General features: G+C 38.5%; 1 protein-coding gene across 2 annotated transcripts in view; it reads left to right on the top strand.

Moving 5' to 3' along the window:
* The first annotated feature begins 5,996 nt into the window (after nt 1-5,996).
* Nucleotides 5,997-21,342, top strand: part of CLCN3 (chloride voltage-gated channel 3) — a 58,517-nt gene continuing 43,171 nt past the window's right edge. For both annotated transcript variants that reach the window (XM_026846600.1, XM_026846598.1), the window contains exon 1: nt 5,997-6,170. In XM_026846600.1, coding sequence (XP_026702401.1) covers nt 6,011-6,170 — 160 coding nt within the window. In that variant the 5' untranslated portion in view covers nt 5,997-6,010. The remainder of the gene's footprint in view (nt 6,171-21,342) is intronic.

The following is a 21,342-nucleotide window of genomic DNA, read 5'->3' as shown; positions in this document are numbered from 1 at the left end:
ATCAGCGGATGGAAAACTGACTATGAGCCAGCAATATGTGCTCATAGCCTTGAAAGCGTATCCTGAGCTGCATCAAGAAAAGTGTGGCCAGGAGGTCGAGAGAGGGGATTCTCCTCCTTTACTCCACTCTCATGAGACCCCACATACAGTGCTGTGTCCAGCTCTGGGGCCCCCAACATAAGGAGGACATGGACATGTTGGAGCAAATCCAGAGGAGGCCATGAAGATGATCATGGGGCTGGAGCACCTCCCCTGTGAGGACAGGCTAAGAGAGTTGGGGTGGTTCAGTTTGGAGAAGAGAAGGCTCCAGGGAGACCTTATAGTGGCCTTCCAGTACTTAAAGGGGGCCTGCAGGGAAGATGGACTCTTTATCAGGGATTATAGTGAGAGGATGAGGGGTAACAGCTTTAAACTGAAAGAGAGTAGGTTTACATTAGATATAAGGAAGAAATTATTCACTGTGAGGGCAGTGAGACACTGGAACAGGTTGCCCAGAGAAGCTGTGTTTGCCCCCTCTGTGGAAGTGTTCAAGTCCAGGTTGGACGGGGCTTTGAGCAGCCTGGTCTAGTGGAAGGTGTCCCTGCCCATGGCAGGGGGGTTGGAACTAGACAATCTTTCAGATCCCTTCCAACCCAAACCATTCTGATTCTGTGATTTAATTAGATCTTTCACAATTCAGTATACCTGTATGCTTATTATTTTCTTCCCTCTTCCTAGTCATAAGAGGTAAGACGTCCTGCTTTAGCTGCTGCCTCTTTGCTTTTGTTTGTGTTCTTTTTTTAAGTTTTTAGTGTCAGAGGATTCTCTGTTAACCTGCTTTGTAGAAGAGTTTTTGTGAGTCAGGACATGCTGGAAATACTATAGTAATGGAATGTGATGGGTTAGTTGCAACCTTTTTTGTGAGTTGAGTCAGATTCCTTTCCTGTTCTAAGTACTTGCTGATTTTCTTCTTCTTTTTTTTTTTTGTCTTACAGTACATTACTTCACTATTTTTGTTTTTTTCAAAGATGATCTGAAGCATTTTTGAGTCTGCTTTCTGAAGTATCAGAACTAGACTCTGGATCAAAGCTGCAGTGTTTCATAGAAATAAATGTTTATCTTTAATACTCAATGCTGTGTAATATCTCTTGGCTTTTTACAGTAGCCTGCTGGAAAAAAAAGGTATTATTATTACTTAAGTAATTAAGTGATAAAATTATTAAATATTTCCTGTAACTAACAGTTGCTGAGTATCTGGTGCAGGATTTGTTTGCTTTTTCAAGGTATTGGTGTTGGCTAGCATTCAGCCAGTACCTTTTTTTTGCCGTTTACAATTTCTCTTTAGTAATTTACATCTTTCCCCACTTGTCTTTTAGTGCCATTTGTGTAGGGCAGGGAATCTGTGGAATGAATCTGATGTTATAAAATGGCAAGTTGGCTGGTTAGTTTGCTCTTCACAACTCCATAAACATGTATGCAGGCTCTCTTGTAAAGAGTACGCTCTTCCAGTATCCACAAGTAATAATTTGCACAAGACTGGGTTAGGCATGATACTGGTTCTCTTCTGACTGTTGTAGCCATAGCAAAAACATTTTCCTGGGTCTTCCTTTTCTTTATTATTACTGTTCACAGCAATCTGTTTTTGAGGGGGAATCTACTCTCTGTTCACATTACTTGGTTTCCTTCACTCAAGTAAGGCAGATCTCTTAGCTGCTAACAGTATTTTATGGTCACATGAGCATCCACTTTTGTCTCAAATGTTCAACACAGCTCATGATAGTGCATCCCTAACTTTGTATCCTAGTTTGTTAAACAAGCACTTTTTTTAATTACAGGTACTGATGGACAAATTGACTGACATGCTCTCAAGAAGTAAATTTTTAGTCCTATATGAAGCTTATTGAACAGTTAACAGTCTCATGGTCTTAGTTTCCTAATGACACTCCTGCCATTGCTTCATGCTGCTATAAGGCAGTATCTGTAACATGGTGTCGGATACAAAGTAGTTGGGGTACTTGACTATCTCAGAATGCAGAAAGTTAATGAACAGTTCTTAAGAATCTTGGTTAGGGTCCTCAGAATGAGTGGGTTTGGTGTTAGGTCTTTTGCTTGATTGTTGAAGAGGTCTGTCAGCAGCAAAATTCTGCAGCAGGAGATGTGTAGTGTTTCAAAACAAGAAAAGAAGGCCTGTAGTATCATGCCTATCATGTAACTGTACGCATGTATGTGTCAGAGGAGTTGACATGTGGGATCACATTTGTGCAGAGATGATGCAGGGTTTATTTGCAGTATGCTTGGTCTGGCTCTGGAGAGTCTGTTGGTTTTGTTTGTCAGTTACTGACTAATTGATGAAATTTTCCCTTCCATTGTAGCCCAGGCTGAAATAATATTCTCATTTGTTGGAAGATTTAATCTCTGTAATCCACTGCTCTGACATTTATCTGAAGTGATTTAGAAGACATCAAAGGGGAGAGTTATTTCTCTTCATAGAAGTAGTAGTACTTTTGGCTTTTAGATTTGCTACTTCTGTTGTTTTGATACATTCACAAACATCATTTTGTGATTGCTGACTGAACAGGGGTCTTTCTCTTGCTTGTTAGTTGTTTTCTCCTTTGTAATAAAGATTAGTATTTAAGTGAAAAAAAACCCCAAACTATTGAAGTCAGATACACAGCAGGAAGAGAATAAAATAGACTAAAATTTACAATGTGCTACAGAGGGAGGTTTGTGCTTTTTGTCAAGGTAGGAGATTTTTGTGTCTCTTTACAAGCCTCATCAGAATGTAGGAAAATCAGATGAATGTAAAAGTAATGAAGATTTCACTCAAGCTCAAGCAGAAGGCCTTTTGGCAGATGAGAGTCTGGAATATAATTTTTGGTTCATGGAGCAGGTGGAGAAAGGTGATGAATGATAGTGAGTGAAGAGACTCCTGGGAAGTCCCAGCATCTCATTTCAGCTGTGCTGTGTGACTTCCATTTATGATAGTACCCAAGTGATACAGGGAGAGTGATGTTAAACAGGACTTTCTGTGTGCATAATAATGAAATAGTTGGACTACTTGTGATCTGACTTTTTCTTGGGCATGTTCTTTGTAGGTACTGTTTTATTTGGAATGCCAAAAAATTACTGTGTGTGAAAGGTTAGTATCTATTGAACAGTTTCAGGTTTAGCTTCTGAATAAATTTCAAATTGTGATCTGATTTATTTAAGGAAAAAATGGAGATGCTTCCATTGTTTCCAGATGTAAGCAACTGTATTTTCAAATAGGATATGCTTCATCATACGACACTGTGAATTTTTTTTGGCTGTCCATTAAGAAGCTTTTCTCAGTACCTGTAAAATGTTAGAAGATTAAGAAGATATTTCACATAAAGATGAGTGGAAGAAATGTATTTGAAGATTTTAAAATTGTTTTAAATTGTAAATATTCTAAATAATTTATGTAAAGCCAAAGGGGTCTGTCTTGCCCAACAGCAGATCTCTAGAAAAGAGTGTAAGAACAGAATAAGCATATGCACATCTCCAGAATGCTTTCCTAGCCTCCAGCATTTCCACCAGAGGTGTTGTTTTTAATAGCTCTTGATGTTTTGGTTTTTCTCTGTCAATTTGTCAGGCTGCTTTATGAACCATTTCGTATTTCTGCAAAGTGGCAAAGAATTACACCACTTCCCTACATACTTTGTGAAGAATCGGTGTGCTTTTTTTTCTGCCTGTCACCTCACCTCTTTCACTAGAACATGTAGGAACTACCAAAAACCAAACAATGCTCTTAATTTCCTGCATGCCACTTGTGATTCTGCTGATATTTAGTGTGTCATCTTCTACATTACATCTTTTCCAGACCAAAGAGTCCTAATCCATTTTGTTGCCCTGTAGAAAGAAAACTGTTTTGTATTCTGTTGTCATTGTGCTGTTCTGTTGCCTGTTCCAGCTCTTCTGTGATCCTTTGGGAGTCTTGGCACCATGTAAAGTATTTCACGTGTGGACAAGCTTTGGATTTATGCAGGTGTTTAATGAAGTTTTCTCTCTTAACTGATAATTCCTGTATTAGATTTATTTGGGGACTGCCAGTGCATGCTGAGCTCTTCCTTGTAACTTTATTATTACATTTGTGAATGGTAATAGTCAGATCAGAGCCCATTGCTGTATAAGGTAAGTCGGGATTGGTTCTGCTGCTCCCTTACCATGTGATGTGATTCATGTTTATCTGTACAGAATTTTATCTCAGGTTATCACCCAGCTGCACAGTGCTGAGACTTCCATCTGCAGCTACCCAGCAAACCTTGTTGCTTGATTTTTTTTCACCCCTTCTTCTAGGTAACTGAGAAGGCTGAGCCATTTGCCAGTACAGGGAAGTACTCTCTGCCAGTACTCTCTGACCTTCAAACTGGCCAACCAGTTTTGTTATACAAGGCTCAATGACTGGGTAGAGGAGGGGGATCTGAACTGGGAGTCTTGTTACCTGTTTTTATCACTGCCAGCTACTGGACCCTTAGAGTGCGTGTATAGCTTCGTAGCAGTTATGGTGAATGGTTACAGAGTTTTGTGGATAAGCAGTAGAAAAAGGGTGTAAGGAAAAGATTCGGAGATGGATTGGGAGACATCTCCTTTTCTTGGAGGGAATGAGAGGTTTCTTATTACTGAAAAAACATCTGTAGAGCTGTTTAAGTTAATAATGAGTGATGATGTTTGAGAAATGACAGACATGAGACTTTCTTTAGATAAAGAAGAGTATGGAATTAAGGTATGATCACATCTTGCCCCTCCCACTCCAATCACAAAGTTATTTCTGTGGATTTAACTCTACAAGGCAAAGGAAGACTTTTCCTGAGTCTGTGAAATCCTAATGTGTTAGTGTTACACTGAATATGCAAAAAAAGCATCTTATTGCTGTGTTACAGAGGCTCTCAAATAAGCAACCACCAAAAGTTAAAAACTTGTTATTAACACAATTAACTAGCCCTCCACAAACTACAGGTTTAAATGTCTGTGTGATGAGAACAGAAAAATTTTCTAGGGTTTAATGACAACCCAGAACACAGAAAAAAGCACCACTTCCCAGGGTTTAACAACATCCTATAATGCTCTGTCACTCACCTAACAAGTGAGGGCTCTCCACCTCGAGGACCTGCTCAGGGCAGCATCCCGACCCAAGGCCCCTGGAGGAGTTTCCTTGGGCAGCATCCTGACCCAAGGGGGGGGTCCTCAACTGCAGCTGCTGCTCCAGGGGACGAGCTCCAAATGTCTCCCCAGGGGACTCCATTGATGCCCAGGCCCAATCTGACCTGTGGTCAGTAGCAGCTCCCGTTGGCCAAAGGCCCCAACTGCTGTGAGGCCCTGAGAACAAAGGCAGTCAGGAGCTGCTACACCCCAGCAGCCAAGAAGCTCTGCTTTCCTTGGGTGGGTGCACCTGTCACATGCTGACACCTTATTGTGTTTAAAAACAAAATAACAACCAAACAAAAAGCATATAGGTAAGGGTTTTGAAAGCTTTATGGGGACATGAAGATTTGGAACTATTTCCCACTTTTATATTTTCATTCATCCGTGCAAAAAAATGTGAAGAGTTGTGTTCAGGGGACTACAACTTTAGCCTGCCATCTGTTGTCCAAACAGACACAGTGCAAGGTACCACGATTAAAGAAACTTAATTTTTTAACCTTAATATTGGCTGGATTTTGTACCAGTTTCTTGGTACAATGCACATTTGTACACATGGGGTATGCATGTTCCAGTACTGAAAGTGAAATACTTTCATGGTGATAGCATTAAACCAAGGAGAGCCCAAAGAAGGGGGTAAGGAAGCATCATCCCATTAAAAATCACTGAAGATCTGTGTAAAATGTTCTATATATAAAATGTTCTGTATTACTGCTATGTTTCTGTAACTTACAGTATTGTGACCTTCATATTTTTCCCCAAAGTGTGAAATACACTTACGTTGTTATATCTGATATAATCTTCTCAGTCTTTTGTGCGTGTTCAAATAGAAAATAACTGATTTTCTTTATACAGGTTATAAAACAGCTAAATGGAGTCTGAGCAGCTGTTTCATAGAGGCTACTATCGAAACAGTTACAACAGCATAACTAGTGCAAGCAGCGATGAGGAGCTTTTAGATGGAGCAGGTGTAATTATGGACTTTCAGACCTCTGAAGATGACAACCTCTTGGATGGTGATGCATCGATTGGTAAGTTAATGTTAATTTCAGTTTAAAAATTCTTCTGGGTTGTATGTTTGTGGTTCTTAAATTTTTGTTTTGTTTTTTAAACAGAACCAAAACCTTTTCATAACTAATCAATATTTCTCTTTAGCTAATCTGTCCTTCAGAGGGATGGTTTAAACCTGAAAGTGGACATTTTTCTGTGTGCTTGCCTAACAGTTACGTTGTATGGGATGACTTCTGATATGAGGTGGATACTAAGTTACTTCTGACAAATGATAAACTTCCTGTTATGTAGAAGGATGGTTATTCTGCAGCACGATTTTGAAAGTCTCACTGTCTTCAGTATTTCTTTGGGGCAGAAATTAACAGTCTTTTAATTGTTACTTTTAAAGATAAACCTGTTTCTGCTTAATTCAGTTTCAGATGTGTAAGTCAGAGGCAAAAGCCTTGTAAGTAGAGGTGGTATTAGAAGCAACAGAACAATTTGAACTTTTGACTAGAACAAAGTTGCAAAGAAAACTTTCTACTGTAAGCACTGTAGTAATACAAAGAATAAAGAACAGGGAAGCTCTTCTTTTTTTTTTTTTTCTAAACAAAGCAGTTAATGGAGCAAAAATGTTAACATTCTCTTAGCAGTGGTCGAAGAGGAGAACAGAGGGAAAGTTTCTGTTTAAGATTTTAAACTTGGTTAAATGTATGCTCTTGTCACTTCCTCTTACTCTGTTTAAAATCAGTCAGCCTCTTGAGGTTTTTTTTGTCACACTTTCCTCCCCCATTACCATTCAGTTCTTTCTTCCCTGCAGAGTCTTTTATCTTCATACGTTTTCCCTCTGCCACACTTGGCAATTGGATGTTGGCATTATACTAGATAGTTGTGTCGAATCATTATAAGCATCCTTCTCACATCTGTATTCTTTTTATCTACTTTGATATGTCTTGAACGTGCAGTTATATTATCTTGCATTACCAATACAGGTATCAAGAGCCAGGACACCTTCAATCTCCATAAAAATTCCTTCTGCTAAATTACTTAGAGAACACCAGCATGATGAAGTCAAGCACTTAATGGTTAGAAAATTAAGTGAATAATTGACTTCCGTATGTAATATTCTGTTCTGAATATCTGGCACTTTTAATAAAGCTTGTCTAACATAATATTTACAACCTGTACTGAAAGTCTGAAGCTATTCTGGTTATTGTTTATATAAAGCCTCTCCATCACTTTAAGCTTGAAGGAGAAATAAGTTTGCAGTAAAATAGTTTCAGAACTGCTCTTCTGCCCCTAACTTGTGAAATTAGATCCATAAACTGAGTCCAAACAGGTGAGGTGGTTGTTTTGTTTGCACTGTCAAAACCAATGCTAATTGCTGCACATGCCAGCAGCCCCTATCTCATTGTAAGCTGCAGTATTAGAGTGTGCATTAGAACATTACTATTAATGTATTTTCTTCTAGGGTTTGATTTTTTTTTTTTTGCTTATGATGTATCTGCTTGCCCTAATTCTGGTCACTTGGTGAGAGGCAGCAATAGTAATAAGCCCTAAGTGGGCACTGGGTTATGTGTTTTTTCTATGTGGAAAATATTTTCTTGTATGGTAAATTGTAGCAAATATCTTAGCAATAGATGAGAATCTGGTGTAAATGTGGTTTTTTTTTTTTCAAGGTGCTACAAACATATTTAAAAAAAAAGTTTTCAATAAACTTACATGCCAGAGGTGAACATCTGTGTTTCTCATTTCTTAGGCTCTAAATGTGTAAGGTGGTTTTTCTTGTGTGTTTTTAATTCAGCAAATCTCATTGACAAGACCAAACAAGTGCTTCCTTGCTGGACTGCATGTGCCATTTTTGTAGTCTTCTGTTACTCACTTGGCATCAACTGTTGGTTGGTTTGTTTTTATTACTATTTAAATACTCTTACCTTTTAATTGTCTCTTTATTAACGTCTTTTTGTTCTGTTGAGTCTAAGTACAGATGAATTCACCATACAGAATCTGTCCCAGCTCCTGAGGAGGGGCTGGACCACTCCATTAACTGGAAGATCCCATGCTTCTCAGCACTGTGGGCCCTCCAGAGCATGATGTGAATGCAGGGGCATTAGGTCTGGCTCTGTGCTTTAGCTGGTGAACCCTGCCAAAAAGCAGGAGCCCTGTTGAAACATATGGTTTGTGTTTTAAGTCTGTAGGGCTGGAAGAATTTATGATCTGGTTTCTTAGCAACATGAAGAAAATAGCAATAATGTATCTGTACTTAAAATAATTGTGGAAATAATGTAGTTAAATTGAAATCTGTGTAGCTGCAGAGTGTAAGCTTGGAGTACAAAGGAGCACAGACATGAATTTACCCAGGCTGCGTAAGTTGCCATGGACAATAGAGTGTTCATCATAATTCTGTAGTTTATGTAATAAACTATAGAATTACAGATTTTAAAAAATCAAGACCATGCAATGAGGAGAAAATGAAGGATTAAGAAATAATAATTTTTCTTTTTTGGCCAATGAAAATTGAACCATAAAATGCACGTATATTATGTAGATCAGAAATTCCATATTTTTAGCTTTTTAAGTTATTGTAGTCTTTCCCCATCATTCAAAGGGCAATAAGGTAACGGAAGAAGTCTGCTTATTTCAGTAGGCTTGATAAGTCCTTTGGCTGTCAGGGCAGCAATTCTGTCAAGCCTGCACAGTACTGCCATTCATATTACCACTCAGCGTACTTAACTGAGGCTTACAAAGCTATTGAGGCTGTTATTCAATGGTGAATATGCCTTCTGTTGAAAGTGTGTGGAAATTGGGCAATATTGGGAAAGAATACTAACAATATATACTACTTATGGGAAATTTCTTGATACTATATGGGACTAAACAAGTGAATATTAACTGGAACCAGTCTTCAGAAAGTCTTATCACCTAGACTTTTAGGTTTCTTTAATACTTAGTTGATAGAGATTTGCCTTTTTAGTGTCACCTCTGATTTGTAATTTGAATGTAATTCCATGTGAGGGATTCACCATTACCTTAAAAACAATGCTGTACAACAAGCTTATTTCTCTTAACACCATCTGAAAGTGGGTATGTGACCTGTCCTTTACTGTGTCACCTGAGAAGGATACAGAAATTGTGAATATGTAGTATTATATACCAAAATACATGCATAAATATATATGTATAGTAATTACATTTAGAGTATATATGCCTGTTATGTTCTCCAGTAGCAGTTTTCTTTGCATAAATACCAGATTTTTGGTGGCAGCATTATGGAGAACAAGTGGGTATCATGACACTGTAAATGCTTTGAGCATAGTGTGTTTTAATGTGCTATAGTAATTAAATCACTATGCATGTGGAGGTTTGGATGGTTTGCAGCAAAGTCCTGCCTAGAAGGGATACTGTCTGACAGCTTTGGTCAAAACTTGCTTTTCTTGCTTATCAAAGCTAATATCTTTGGAGTAGTGATGTTAGTGTTTTTCCCTGTTGAACTGCTGTCTAATGAGAAGTGCGGTGACACAGAAATATGTGTCTCTTTGTAGGCAGGATGTCTTACCACTGCTTGTACATGCAGTGTACTTCCATGTATGCAATCTGTGGAGATGATTTTCATCATGACTTACCTATGGTTTATTTTTAAAATGATTGCCATGCTTCTTGCTAGGTCAATTTCAAACATGTTATACTTACCATTGAGAAGTTATCAGCTTTTTGATGATTAAGTCCTATAAGGTAATATTTACTGGTTTAAATTTTAAAGGAGGAAATGTATACTACTTAACTTTCCAAAAATTGTTGCACTAGGTTAGTTCATTGTTTTCCATTTCTTTAATAGAGGAAGAAAAGTATTCTTTCTAAACAGAAATGAAATCTCCAGAATTGAAATATTATCAGATTAATACTTTACCTGGGAAATAGGAATGAGAAGATGAAATGTCTAATCCATTCTTTTTCTCTCAACATTGGCTTACCTTGCTTGTTTCTAAAGTCTGAGAAACACAGTTCTTGGCTACTGGCTGGCCTTGAAGGGTGTAACAAGTCTCTTGGCAAAAGTTCAGACTTCCTTTTATGACTCAGAGTTAGCCAACTAGCAAGTTTAAAACTGAGAGATCTCCATAATTTTACTTAGAATCGAGGACTCTCTATATGGTGTAAGAGAGGACTGCATCAGTTTGGGGTTTTTTTTTTAATAGTGACTGCATCACTTTAAGTGTAGGGCAAATTCAGCAGGTAGATTTTTGTAATGTTGTCAGAGTGCAAATTCTTCAAGGCACTGACTGAAATCAGATGATTAAGCCTTTTTTTGCAGTATAAATGGTTTGCAAACAAATTACCTCACTGGTGTTTACATCTCAAGGTACTTTGATCTGTATGTAGGAGTCTTAGTACTGAATGAGCTTGGTGTTCTTTTCAATAGCTATAGTGATTCCTGCTTCAGTTGAAGGAGTTTAGTTGCTTATATTGTGACTTCAGTGCGGAGACAGTTTACAGTCTGGCATATGGTGTTAGCATAAAATTGGCAATAGTTAACCTTAATATGACAACCTGTAAACTGGTAAATCAAAAGCTGGTGCTACAGCCGCTACAATCTCCTTGCAGTGATAGCAACACCACTAAACAAATGTGCCAACAGGTCAGGGTGTAAAACACTGCAGCTCTCCTAAACTGTCCTTACCCATGAGCTGGAGTCCTTTGCCTGAAGTGAGAGACCAAAACAAATCATTTTCTGCACCCTAAATACTGATGTTAAAAATACAATGTAGTGAACTAATATTATAGTATTATTTGAGGAACAGAATGTAATTTTTAGCAAGTACAGGCGGTTCTATACAATAAAGAAATTAATACTGCATCAGAGGTTAATCATTCAAGCAAGATCTAGACATCTTTTCCAACAACACATGCATGTTCTTTCACATGTATGCTTGTTTCTGTTTAGCTATCACAGTTTATAGAGAAAAGAAAGAATGCAAAGAAAATATTATATTAACTTATTTCCTGCATAAAGACCTTAAGTTCCTGTTATATTTTTTTTATGCACGGAAGTTGCATTAACAGATACATCCTATTGTCCCTAGCTTATAGGAAGAAGGGTCTTCAAAGTCATTTTGCACCATTGGCATTGTTTGTGTTTTCTGTGCAATGTGGTATAAAACTGGTTTGAGTGAACATTCATGATGACAGTTTGGCATATCTTTCCTAAGTTACATACAACCTGTTTTCCAAGTTAGCCATATTTGCATTAAAGGGCCCATTTTTCTTCTTAAGTAAGGACTATATTCGCTCTTAAATTATGCCATACAAATTGAAGCATGAGGTAACATGATCTGTTCATAAGGACCAGCGTGAGGCACAGCTAGTTTATTTTGAGTAGTTAAATTGTCAGTAACTGAGTATAATTTTTTTTCTCTTGATTGATAGTTAGACATTTTATCTGTGCTCCCTGTTACTAATGCAGCTGAACACAGGATATCTGACAATACAGAACCATATTTTCTTTTATTTTTAATTTCTTATTAGTAATGCATGAAGTTTATTTTGTCCATCTATCTGGAAACGAGTTGTTACACATTATGTTTACATGAATGTCAGGGCTAGTTAAAAAGTTCTTCATTCAAGGATTTCAGAATTCCTGCCAGAAAATGAAAAAATTGGAAGATTCTTAATGGGAAAAAATGTCTTATCTTCGTTATTGGATGTCATTACTGGATGAGTAAGTTGCAGGTGTTTAAAATGTCTTATGCATCTTACCTATTTATCATGATAATTTTTTGGAACTCTTATCTGTTTTTTTTTTAACATAGTTATTGTCAAGAATGAAAGTTCATTTGTTGGGTAGTCTCTAACGGTGTTACAGTGTTAGCCTGGCCCTTCAGATTGCAATTGGATTGGTGTAGCATTAGACTTCCTGAGGGACGGAAATGATGGCAGTATGTATGTAGAGTTTTAGTAACCAATTAGTTTCTTCTTGTCTTAAATGTTTAAAAACAAATATTGACCATTTCAATTTCTCACAAATGCCATGGTCAGTTCTTTGATGACTTGTTTATAGGATATGAGAATTGTGTTGGTTTTAGAGCTTAACCCTACCAGCAGTCCTTGAATGGTCTCATCAGTCTTTCTTGCCAAAGTTGTAGTTACAAAATTTTTCATTATCTTCCAAAACACACAAGCATATGTATTTCCAGCCTGATACTCTGGAATAAGATGAATCATAATACTAGTAATTCATTCTTCCCATCTTTCCGATATTAAGTACTCTTGTTGGTTTCCTTCTGCAGCTCTGTTGAAGTGCTTAAAGCACACTGACTTTGTTAACAGATGCTGCTGAGGTAGTACTGACTTGACAGCCTGGTGTGGTGTTGTTATACAGTGTGTCCTTCTCCCAGGCATACTGTATGATTAGTGTAAAATGAAGGAATGAAAGCAGAGGAAATGTGATGGCATATATGTGTGTATGTAGAAAGAAGAGTCTGAGGTGTACAATAAAATAATTACGTCTGATGTGACCGTAAAGTCTTTAGGTACTAAATAATTTTCACTACAATTTTAATAGTATTTCATGTATTCATTTTACGTTTGATTTGTTCTCTCAAGTCAGACAAAGGAGGGAGATATAATTTTAACCAAATTGATGTCAGGCTACACACTTGCTTTCTACCATTGAGAATATTCTTGTTTACTAGCTAATAAATACATTTCAAAATGAAAGCTTTTCATCTGCTTGGATTAAACAGAAATGTTACTCTGGAAGAGGATATCATGATGTCCCTGAAGACACAAGAGCAGCTGTACTGTGTCGAACCACAAATCCACCTAGCTAAGCATCTTGTCTCTGGCAGGGGCAAAAGTCAGTGCTTAAGGAAGGGTAAGAACAGGGTGAATAACTGATAGTTAATTGTGTACTTCTACAGCTGTTAAGTATGGCTGGGGGCCTCTCTCAGCTGAGTGGTGGTTTTTAAGAGTTTTAGGCCTTATCAGTGCGTTTTTCTCTCACTGCCTTTTTCTTGAAACAATTCTTTGGCACCCACACCATCCTTTGGCAAGCTCTAATAGTTTGGCTATGTTTTATGTAAAGAGCTACCTTCTTTTCTTTCTTTTGAACCTAGATCCACATACAAATACTGCTGAGAACAGCTATAACTGACTGTGTTGCCTAGGCTAACACTGGCCTAGACATTAGTGTGGACTGACACATGGACTTCCTTGTCACTCACAGAATCACAGAATCATGTAGGTTGGAAAATACCTTGAAGATCATCCAGTCCAACCATTAACCTAGCACTTACTGTTCCCAAGTACACCATATCCCGAAGTGCTATGTCGACTACTCTTAAACACCTCCAGGGATGGGGACTCTACCACCTCCCTGGGCAGCCCACTCGCCCTTGTACAGCTTAAAGGTTTAAGCTCTTTTTTTTTTTTTTTTTCCACTGATAGTTGCAGCTGTGAAAAATCTGCTGATACACAAGGGTTTTAGGGGGTATTTTTCTTATTTAAATGAAACTGCTGTTGATACAAAAAGTTTTGATATGAAATTAGGACAGGGTGACCTGAAACTAGGATGACTTGATTGTCTTGCCAAATACACATACTCTGATAAAACTTATAGCATGGTGCTGTGACTGTGAATGGTGGTAGTTCATCTCCCACTTCTTAGAAAAGACAGGAAAGAATTGTGGATTAAAATCCAAATTTCCCACCAAAAAGCCCTGCATCAGAGCAGTGATTTAATTACAGCAAATCACTGAGCAGGTGAGGGGTCAAACTGTTTATAGCATAGGTTTTGCTATACCTGTATACAGTGTATACTCATTAACAAAAAGGTTTTGTTGTCCTGTTGTCCTTGCCATTGTCATTTGTAGTGGTCTTGATCTTCTAAATCAGGAACTATCTTAAGAGTTCTTTTATTAGAACAGATGGTGAAAATTTGATTTACATTGCTACTTATTTCTTTCCCTCCTCAGTTACCTCTTTTCCAGATTAAGGATTTACGGTTTGCTTAATTGAACCTTGCAGCTATCCCATGCTTTGGATACTTTTCAGTGCCCCTTTCAGCCCATTTTCTAATATCTGTGCCTTAAGGGAGTGATCAGAACCAGAGTATCAAGTCTTATTCTGACTACTATGTACTGAGCCCAGTTTCATGGAATTCCAATATGCCTGACGTAGTATAGTACTAACAATATACAAAATTGTTGTTGGCATTATGTTCACACAGCTTATGTATGTATGGAGAAGATGTAATGTTCATGAAGACAGAAAGTAAGCTTAGTGTTTATGGTATATCTAGTAAGGAATACATGTTAGTGCTGTAACTTTATCTCCAGCACATACTTTGAACAATAAGTCGGAAACAGTGCCCAAAAATAAACAAACCTAAATCAGGATAAGGGCAATCTAGAAGATAAAACCTGTTTCCTTGTATGCATTTATGTAAGAGGAAAACCAGAATGATTTTGGTAGGAGAATTTTGGCTAGTCCTAGAAAAGGAATAAGTAAACTTTAGGAAAGCTGCTAAGTAAGCCAGGATCACTTCCTAATAAGGATGCCAAATCCTCTTGTTGATGAGTTATAATTACAGTTTTAGCAGATTGGAGTGTGAGGAAAGGACATGTATGCAAAGGTGAAAATGCAGCAGCGCTTTATTTCTTAGTAAAAGCCTACCCTGTAAAGAAAAAGAACAGAAAAAAGATAGCAAGTAGTTAATAGGCTCTTAGAGAATAAGAGAAAGCAACCTGTTTGCAGAAAATAGACTGCTTTTTTTTTTTCCAAGTCCTCCTTCCGTGATTAATACTGTAAAAGATATTTTTAATGTCAGTGTAAAGCTGACCAATTAAAAAAAAAGAGAGAGAAAAGAAAACAAAGAGAAGAAACCCCACCTTTCACAGCTGATAGTGATATGTAGTTTGTTGATGTCAAGGATTTTCTTCCAGCATTGTTAGGTTATAGATCAAGAAGAGTGTGATGGACAACCCTAGAAAGAAGTAAAAGGAAAACTGAAGAGAGTAGTCTTGCCTTTGGTGTTTTGGGCGAAGATGTCAAAGCAGTCTTTAGGGACCAAATGCTTGCTTTTTTCAGGTTTATTTTTGGACTTAGGTTGCATTGTGACTTAATTATTTCAGCTTTCTTCTGTCTGTTTCTTTCTTCTGCCCCAAAGTTTTTTGCCTGTCACTGGGGAGCCTTTACTCATACTTCACTGATTGTCAGTGAAGGTTCAGCTACCTTGGGGGAAGTCAGTCTCAGAAATGATTACACAACATGCTTGCGCCTATACGACCTGTTCTACTGCATTCTGTTTACTGGTTGGGTTTGACTTTAGTTACCATCATCTGTGTCTGGACAGTGAGTAAAAGCATCGTTGAAAGTTACACAGTAGTGTAGAAGCGTAATTCAGGAACTTGTGATTGGCCATTGTAGAAGCAAGCTTATCAGGTTAGATCCTGGGATAGTGTTCTCTGCTGGGTCACATGATTGTGAGCAAAATTAACTAATTAATTTGTGGAAAACAAATGATTATGAAAAAAGACACTGTGATTAAGAAGCTATTTTTTTTTCTGTATAATAAAATGCAAGTAGAAAAAAATCTTGTTGTGTATTACTTCTAACTGCATTCCTCTGGGGTTTTTTGACTCCAGCTTTGTTTAAACCCCATCTGCCTTGAACTATTCAACAGCATATGCTATAAATTTGCTTTCTTCTACTTTTACATTATATTTGGTCTAAAATTTTTCCTGTCATTTTCTGTCTCTCTTACTGAGGCTTTTGATGAGGTGGCAATGGAAACAACCTCATGGAATCTTCTGTATATAACCTGATACAGAGCTGGAAGGCTTTTGCTAACACCACTGTGATCAAACACATAGTTCTATGTAATTCTGAGGAATGAATGAAGTTTGGAACTCTGTAATTTAAGATTTTAATTTTTTTTTTACTGTGTATTAATTTGAAGCTATATATAACTGAACTTTTCTTCCCTCTTTTTTCTTTTTTTTTTTTTTTTCTGTGATTGCATCTTTGAGTTAGTTCATTCTGGACCATGTCCGAGTACTGGAACTGTGAGAAGGGTGTTTGTCCTTCTTTTACCATTTTTAGTGTTCCCACTGCTGTCTCTGTGTGGCCCAGATAAGAAAGCTGTATGATTTTTATGCAGAATGAACAAAGTCAGACTGAAGGGGCTGCAAAAATCAGTAAAATGAGACAAGTTAAGTATGAGAAGTCAAGCTGGTAGAGGGATTAGACCTGGGCTTAATTTGGCCACATTGATTGAAAAAAGGGTAAATGAAAGAAGAAACTGGAAAAAAAGGCAGGAGAATAGAGCTGGAAAGAAAATTAATAGAATAAAGAAGAATGGGATGCAGTAAGTTTTGAGACATTTTGTGTATACTTTTGGCACCCTCTTGTAAATGGATGCTTTCATGCCCAACCTTCAGTTGCGGGTGCATACAAGTTAAATTCTTTTCAGAATGTTTGGAGATGGTAGCTGTTTTGAGGAGTGCTCTATTATGTAGCATTTTTTCAAAAGAACATTATCTTCTAGTTCTGCTGAAGGAGAAGCTTTAGTTTTGAATAATAATGGGAAAGAAAATCAGTCACCAAAATCTTTTGCATCAGTTGCACTAACATTTGTAATTATCAGAAACACTTTTGGAATATCTTGTTACTTTAATGAAATCGTTCAGCATCCTCAGTCATATTTGGAATTTCATAAAAGACACAATTTTAATTTTCATTACCTGGTGCAATGAAATTACATAGTCTGTTACCAAAGTAAACCAAGTAATTGAGGAAATTGAAAGAACATGTTTGGTTTATATGTAACAAGGTGCTTGGCTGTCTTCCTTAAATGTAGCTTGCTTTTTAATATGAAATGGTGAAATAGTGCTTCAAAATTAAGTTTTTCCCTCCAGCTTTGGGTAAGCAGGTCATCATACCTCTGTGATACTCCCCTTTGTTTCACCGGCCTTGTTCGTTCACCTCAAAACACCTTTCCCTTGGGTGTATGTCATTCGTTAAACCTCTGACTTGTTCTTATATTTTCAGATACTTTATCTTGAATGTATTCCTTCTGTCCCTAAAAAAAGGGAAAAAGATAAGGTGTGGAGGGGGGATTAAGGTATCTTTCTTAATTCTTGATATGCTTTAAAGGTGTGTCACCTGTATATATGATGATATTTCTGGAACAATGGACTTAAAGCCCTTTTCTGCCAAGACAGACATGTCCTGAGTGATGATTAGCAACAGTATGTGCCTGTTGAGAACAATGGGAGCACTCAGATGTGGGATGGAGGATTTCTGGGATTGAGGCCTTAGTCTGTAATTACTGTGATGAAATCTTCTTGAAAGTAAACTGTTGTACAGACCTGCTGTTTACATATGAGCTGTTCTGCCTAAACTGGCCATTTTAAGGGGTTCTCAGTCATTGGAAATAAGGCTATCATAAAACTAAGTTTAGGCCTTACAAGAAGTGTTCATAATGTTATGTACTCCATAGTACCCAAAATACCTAGTTAACTAGAGACACCATTTCACTAACTACAATTTTGGAATTTGCTGAACTTCACAATGGAAATAACTGACATACTCTTTTGAACATAAAATTATCAGTTAGTCAGACACTATTTCAGACCAGGTAGAAAAAGGATAATTTGGAAAGATTAAATTGACTTTTAGATATGAAGAAAAAGACTGTTTCTGTGTCTTGCTTAAGAAAACATCACCTTTTGCGGTGTTGTAGGAAAGGGCATACACACAGTGGTAGTGGTTATAAACAATGAGGACACAAGCTGCTGGTAACTGAGAAGGGAAAATGACTGTTCTGCTTTTTAAGAATAGACAAAGGACTGTTTGGCAGCCAGTCTATAAGCGGTGACCTTGAATGAGCTGTTACAGTTTAATATTAGGTAAACTCTTGAAATTTTATGTAGCAAAAGTGAAGTTGTATCTGTTTTATACCCTAGACTTGTCATTAATTTTCCTTGTATCTAAACTTCATCAGATATGCCCTCCAACTAGTTACACCCTTCATCTTTTCCATCTTGGACTGAATTTTAGACTTGTGTAGAAATTTTGCATGTGCTTTAGGCCAACAAGTTAGCTATGACTTTGTGACCGAATTTTATTATCAGTTCTAAGACATACCAGGCCTTCGGTAACCAGACTCTTAAACTAGCAGTGACCTTCCAGACTGTGTTAATACAAGTCCTTTATATGCTTTATTTCATATTCTCTAAAATATGGAGTTGAATTGATAGTGTTGTCTCCTATAATTGAAATATAATAAATGAACTAACAGTTCACACTTAGAGGTAAAAAAGAATACATAATAAAATTAATTTCTTTGTGTCCTGTGTGTGAATGAAACTGAAGGTGAGCCTTGGTGCTGTAGCCATGCGGTATTCTCAACTTAGCTTAGTGTGAATAGACTAATTTTACTGGGACCCCTCAGTTATGTAAATTGTGTGTTTGGGTATACACCAACATATGTACAAGATGCATTAAAGTGTTACACTGAAGCGGTATGTCTAATGACTTGCAAATCCATTTTCTGCTCTTGAGAGCATTTTTTTTTTCTTTTATGTAGTCTGACAAAAATGAATCTCTGCATCTGAAATTGAGTTGACCCTGAAAACTGAATCGAGTGCACCCTCAGTCAGTTTGCAGATGACCCCAAGTTGGGTGGGAGTGTTGATCTGCTCGAGGGTAGGGAGGCTCTGCAGAGAGACCTGGACAGGCTGGAGCCATGGGCTGAGGCCAACTGGAGGAGTTTCAATAAAGCCAAATGCCGGGGGCTGCCCTTGGGCCACAACAACCCCCAGCAGCCCTACAGGCTTGGGGAGGAGTGGCTGGAGAGCTGCCAGTCAGAGAGGGACCTGAGGGTGTTGATTGACAGCCCGATGAACAGGAGTCAGCAGTGTGCTCAGGTGGCCAAGAAGGCCAATGGCATCCTGGCTTGTGTCAGCAATAGCGTGGCCAGCAGGGACAGGGAAGGGATCTGACCCCTGTACTCGGCACTGGTGAGGCCGCCTCTCGATTCCTGTGTTTAGTTTTGGGCCCCTCACTACAAAAAGGACATTGAATGACTCGAGCGTGTCCAGAGAAGGGCAACGGAGCTGGTGCAGGGTCTGGAGCACAGGTCGTACGGGGAGCGGCTGAGGGAACTGGGTGTGTTTAGTCTGGAGAAGAGGAGGCTGAGGGGAGACCTCATCGCCCTCTACAGCTCCCTGAAAGGTGGTTGCAGAGAGCTGGGGATGAGTCTCCTTAACCAAGTAACAAGCAATAGAACAAGATGTAATGGCCTCAAGTTGTGCCATGGAAGGTTTAGACTAGATATTAGGAAGCATTTCTTTACCAAACATGTTGTTAGGAGTTGGAATGGGCTGCCCAGGGTAGTGGTGGAGTCCCCATCCCTGGAAGTGTTTAAGAGTTGGGGTGACACAGTGCTTAGGGATATGGTGTAGTAGGGAACTGTCAGTGTTAGATTAATGGTTGGAATAGATGATCTTCAAGAACTTTTCCAACCTTGATGATCCTGTGAAGTGGTAGTGTAGCCAATGTATGAGACATTTTACTGAAGCAGAACACTTAAAATAAATGAGAAAAATAGTCCAGGGAACAGTACTTTCATATCATCTGTTGGAGGGGAAGAAAAGGAAAAACAATATGTATATCTGTATTTCATCACAACTGAACTGACTATGGAAATCTCATGTAAAATAGTTTTCTTATCAGTAATTGCAAGAAAGGACCAGTATAAGATCACACAATAAACATAAATTAATCACAGAATGGTTTGGGCTGGAAGGGACCACCTTCTACTAGACCAGGTTGCTCAAAGCCCCGTCCAACCTGGCCTTGAACACTTCCACAGAGGGGGTAGCCACAGCTTCTCTGGGCAGCCTGTTCCAGTGTCTCACTGCCCCACAGTAAAGAATTTCTTCCTTATATCTGATCTAAATGTACTCTTTCTCAGTTTAAAGCCACCACCCTATGTCCTACCACTATACTGCCTGACAAAAAGAGTCCCTCCTCATCTTCCCTGCAGGGCCCCTTTAAGTACTGGGAGGCTGCTGTAAGGTCTCCCTGGAGCCTTCTCTTCTCTAGGCTGAACAACTCCAACTCTCAGCCTGTCCTCACAGGGGAGGTGTTCCAGCCCCCTGATCATCTATGTCATTCTTATATTGGGAGCCCCAGAGCTGGACACAGCACTGCAGGTGGGGTCTCATGAGAATGGAGTAGAGGGGCAGAATCCCTTCCCTTGATGTGCTGCCCACACTTCTCCTGATGCAGCCCAGCATACAGTTGGCTTTCTGGGCTGTGAGCGCACATTGCTGGCTCATAGTCAGTTTTCCATCCACTAACACCCCCAAGTCCTCCTCTGCAGGGCTGCTCTCAATCCACTCATCACCCAGCCTGTATTTGTGCTTGGAATTGCCTTTTACCAAGATAGGCAATATATGGATACAATATATAATAACATCTGTTTCAAATGCAAACAATTATGTAGTCAGTTTAAGATTTCCTGTCTTCAGATACTGGTTATTTGAAGTGCTTGTGTATTGCCAAAGCTGTAACAGTCACTGTTTGATGATGTAGCCCATGAACGCCTTGGTTAGCATTCGTGTGGGTTGTTGCCTATTTTGAGTCTGTGACTTGTAAGACTCTTGGAGCATTTTGTCAATGTGTAGAGAAATGCAAGCGTAAGTATGGGCTTATGTTTACTATGTTGGCTTCCCTCCACCCTGCCCCAGACTTTTCAGTATGAATACGGATGTTACGCAGTTGTAATATCAGAATAATCATCACAAAAAAATGGGTGACACTAGGCCATTTTAGTTAGATATATAATTAAATTATTCCTTTAATGTTTTTGATTACATATGTTAAAATCTGACATTCGGTGCTGTAGAGTTGAAACTTCTACAGCATTATTGGGGGGGTGGAGGTGAAAGTGTTAACCCCATGAGCTAACCCCGTGGAGCGGAGCTCTTGGCTTTTAGTAGCTTACATTGTTCTTTATCGGTGGTAATTATTTTTCATGTTTGAAAAGGGTAAATAAAATTGCTGGGAGCCAGCCCCGCCCCCCCGGTAACACGTGAATTTTCCCTTCCAAATGAAATGCGATTGTGTTTATATGGTCTCTGCTGGTGTGGCTCCAGAAAGGTGAACGAAATGAGTGCAGATATCTTTTTTAATTCCCCCCCCACCCCCCCC

This window comes from Athene cunicularia (assembly GCF_003259725.1).
Source record: "Athene cunicularia isolate RWA chromosome 4 unlocalized genomic scaffold, athCun1 chr4_part1, whole genome shotgun sequence".
NCBI classification, from domain to species: domain Eukaryota; kingdom Metazoa; phylum Chordata; class Aves; order Strigiformes; family Strigidae; genus Athene; species Athene cunicularia.
Note: the sequence above shows the minus strand (reverse complement) of the source record. Positions and strands in the feature narration are given on the sequence as shown.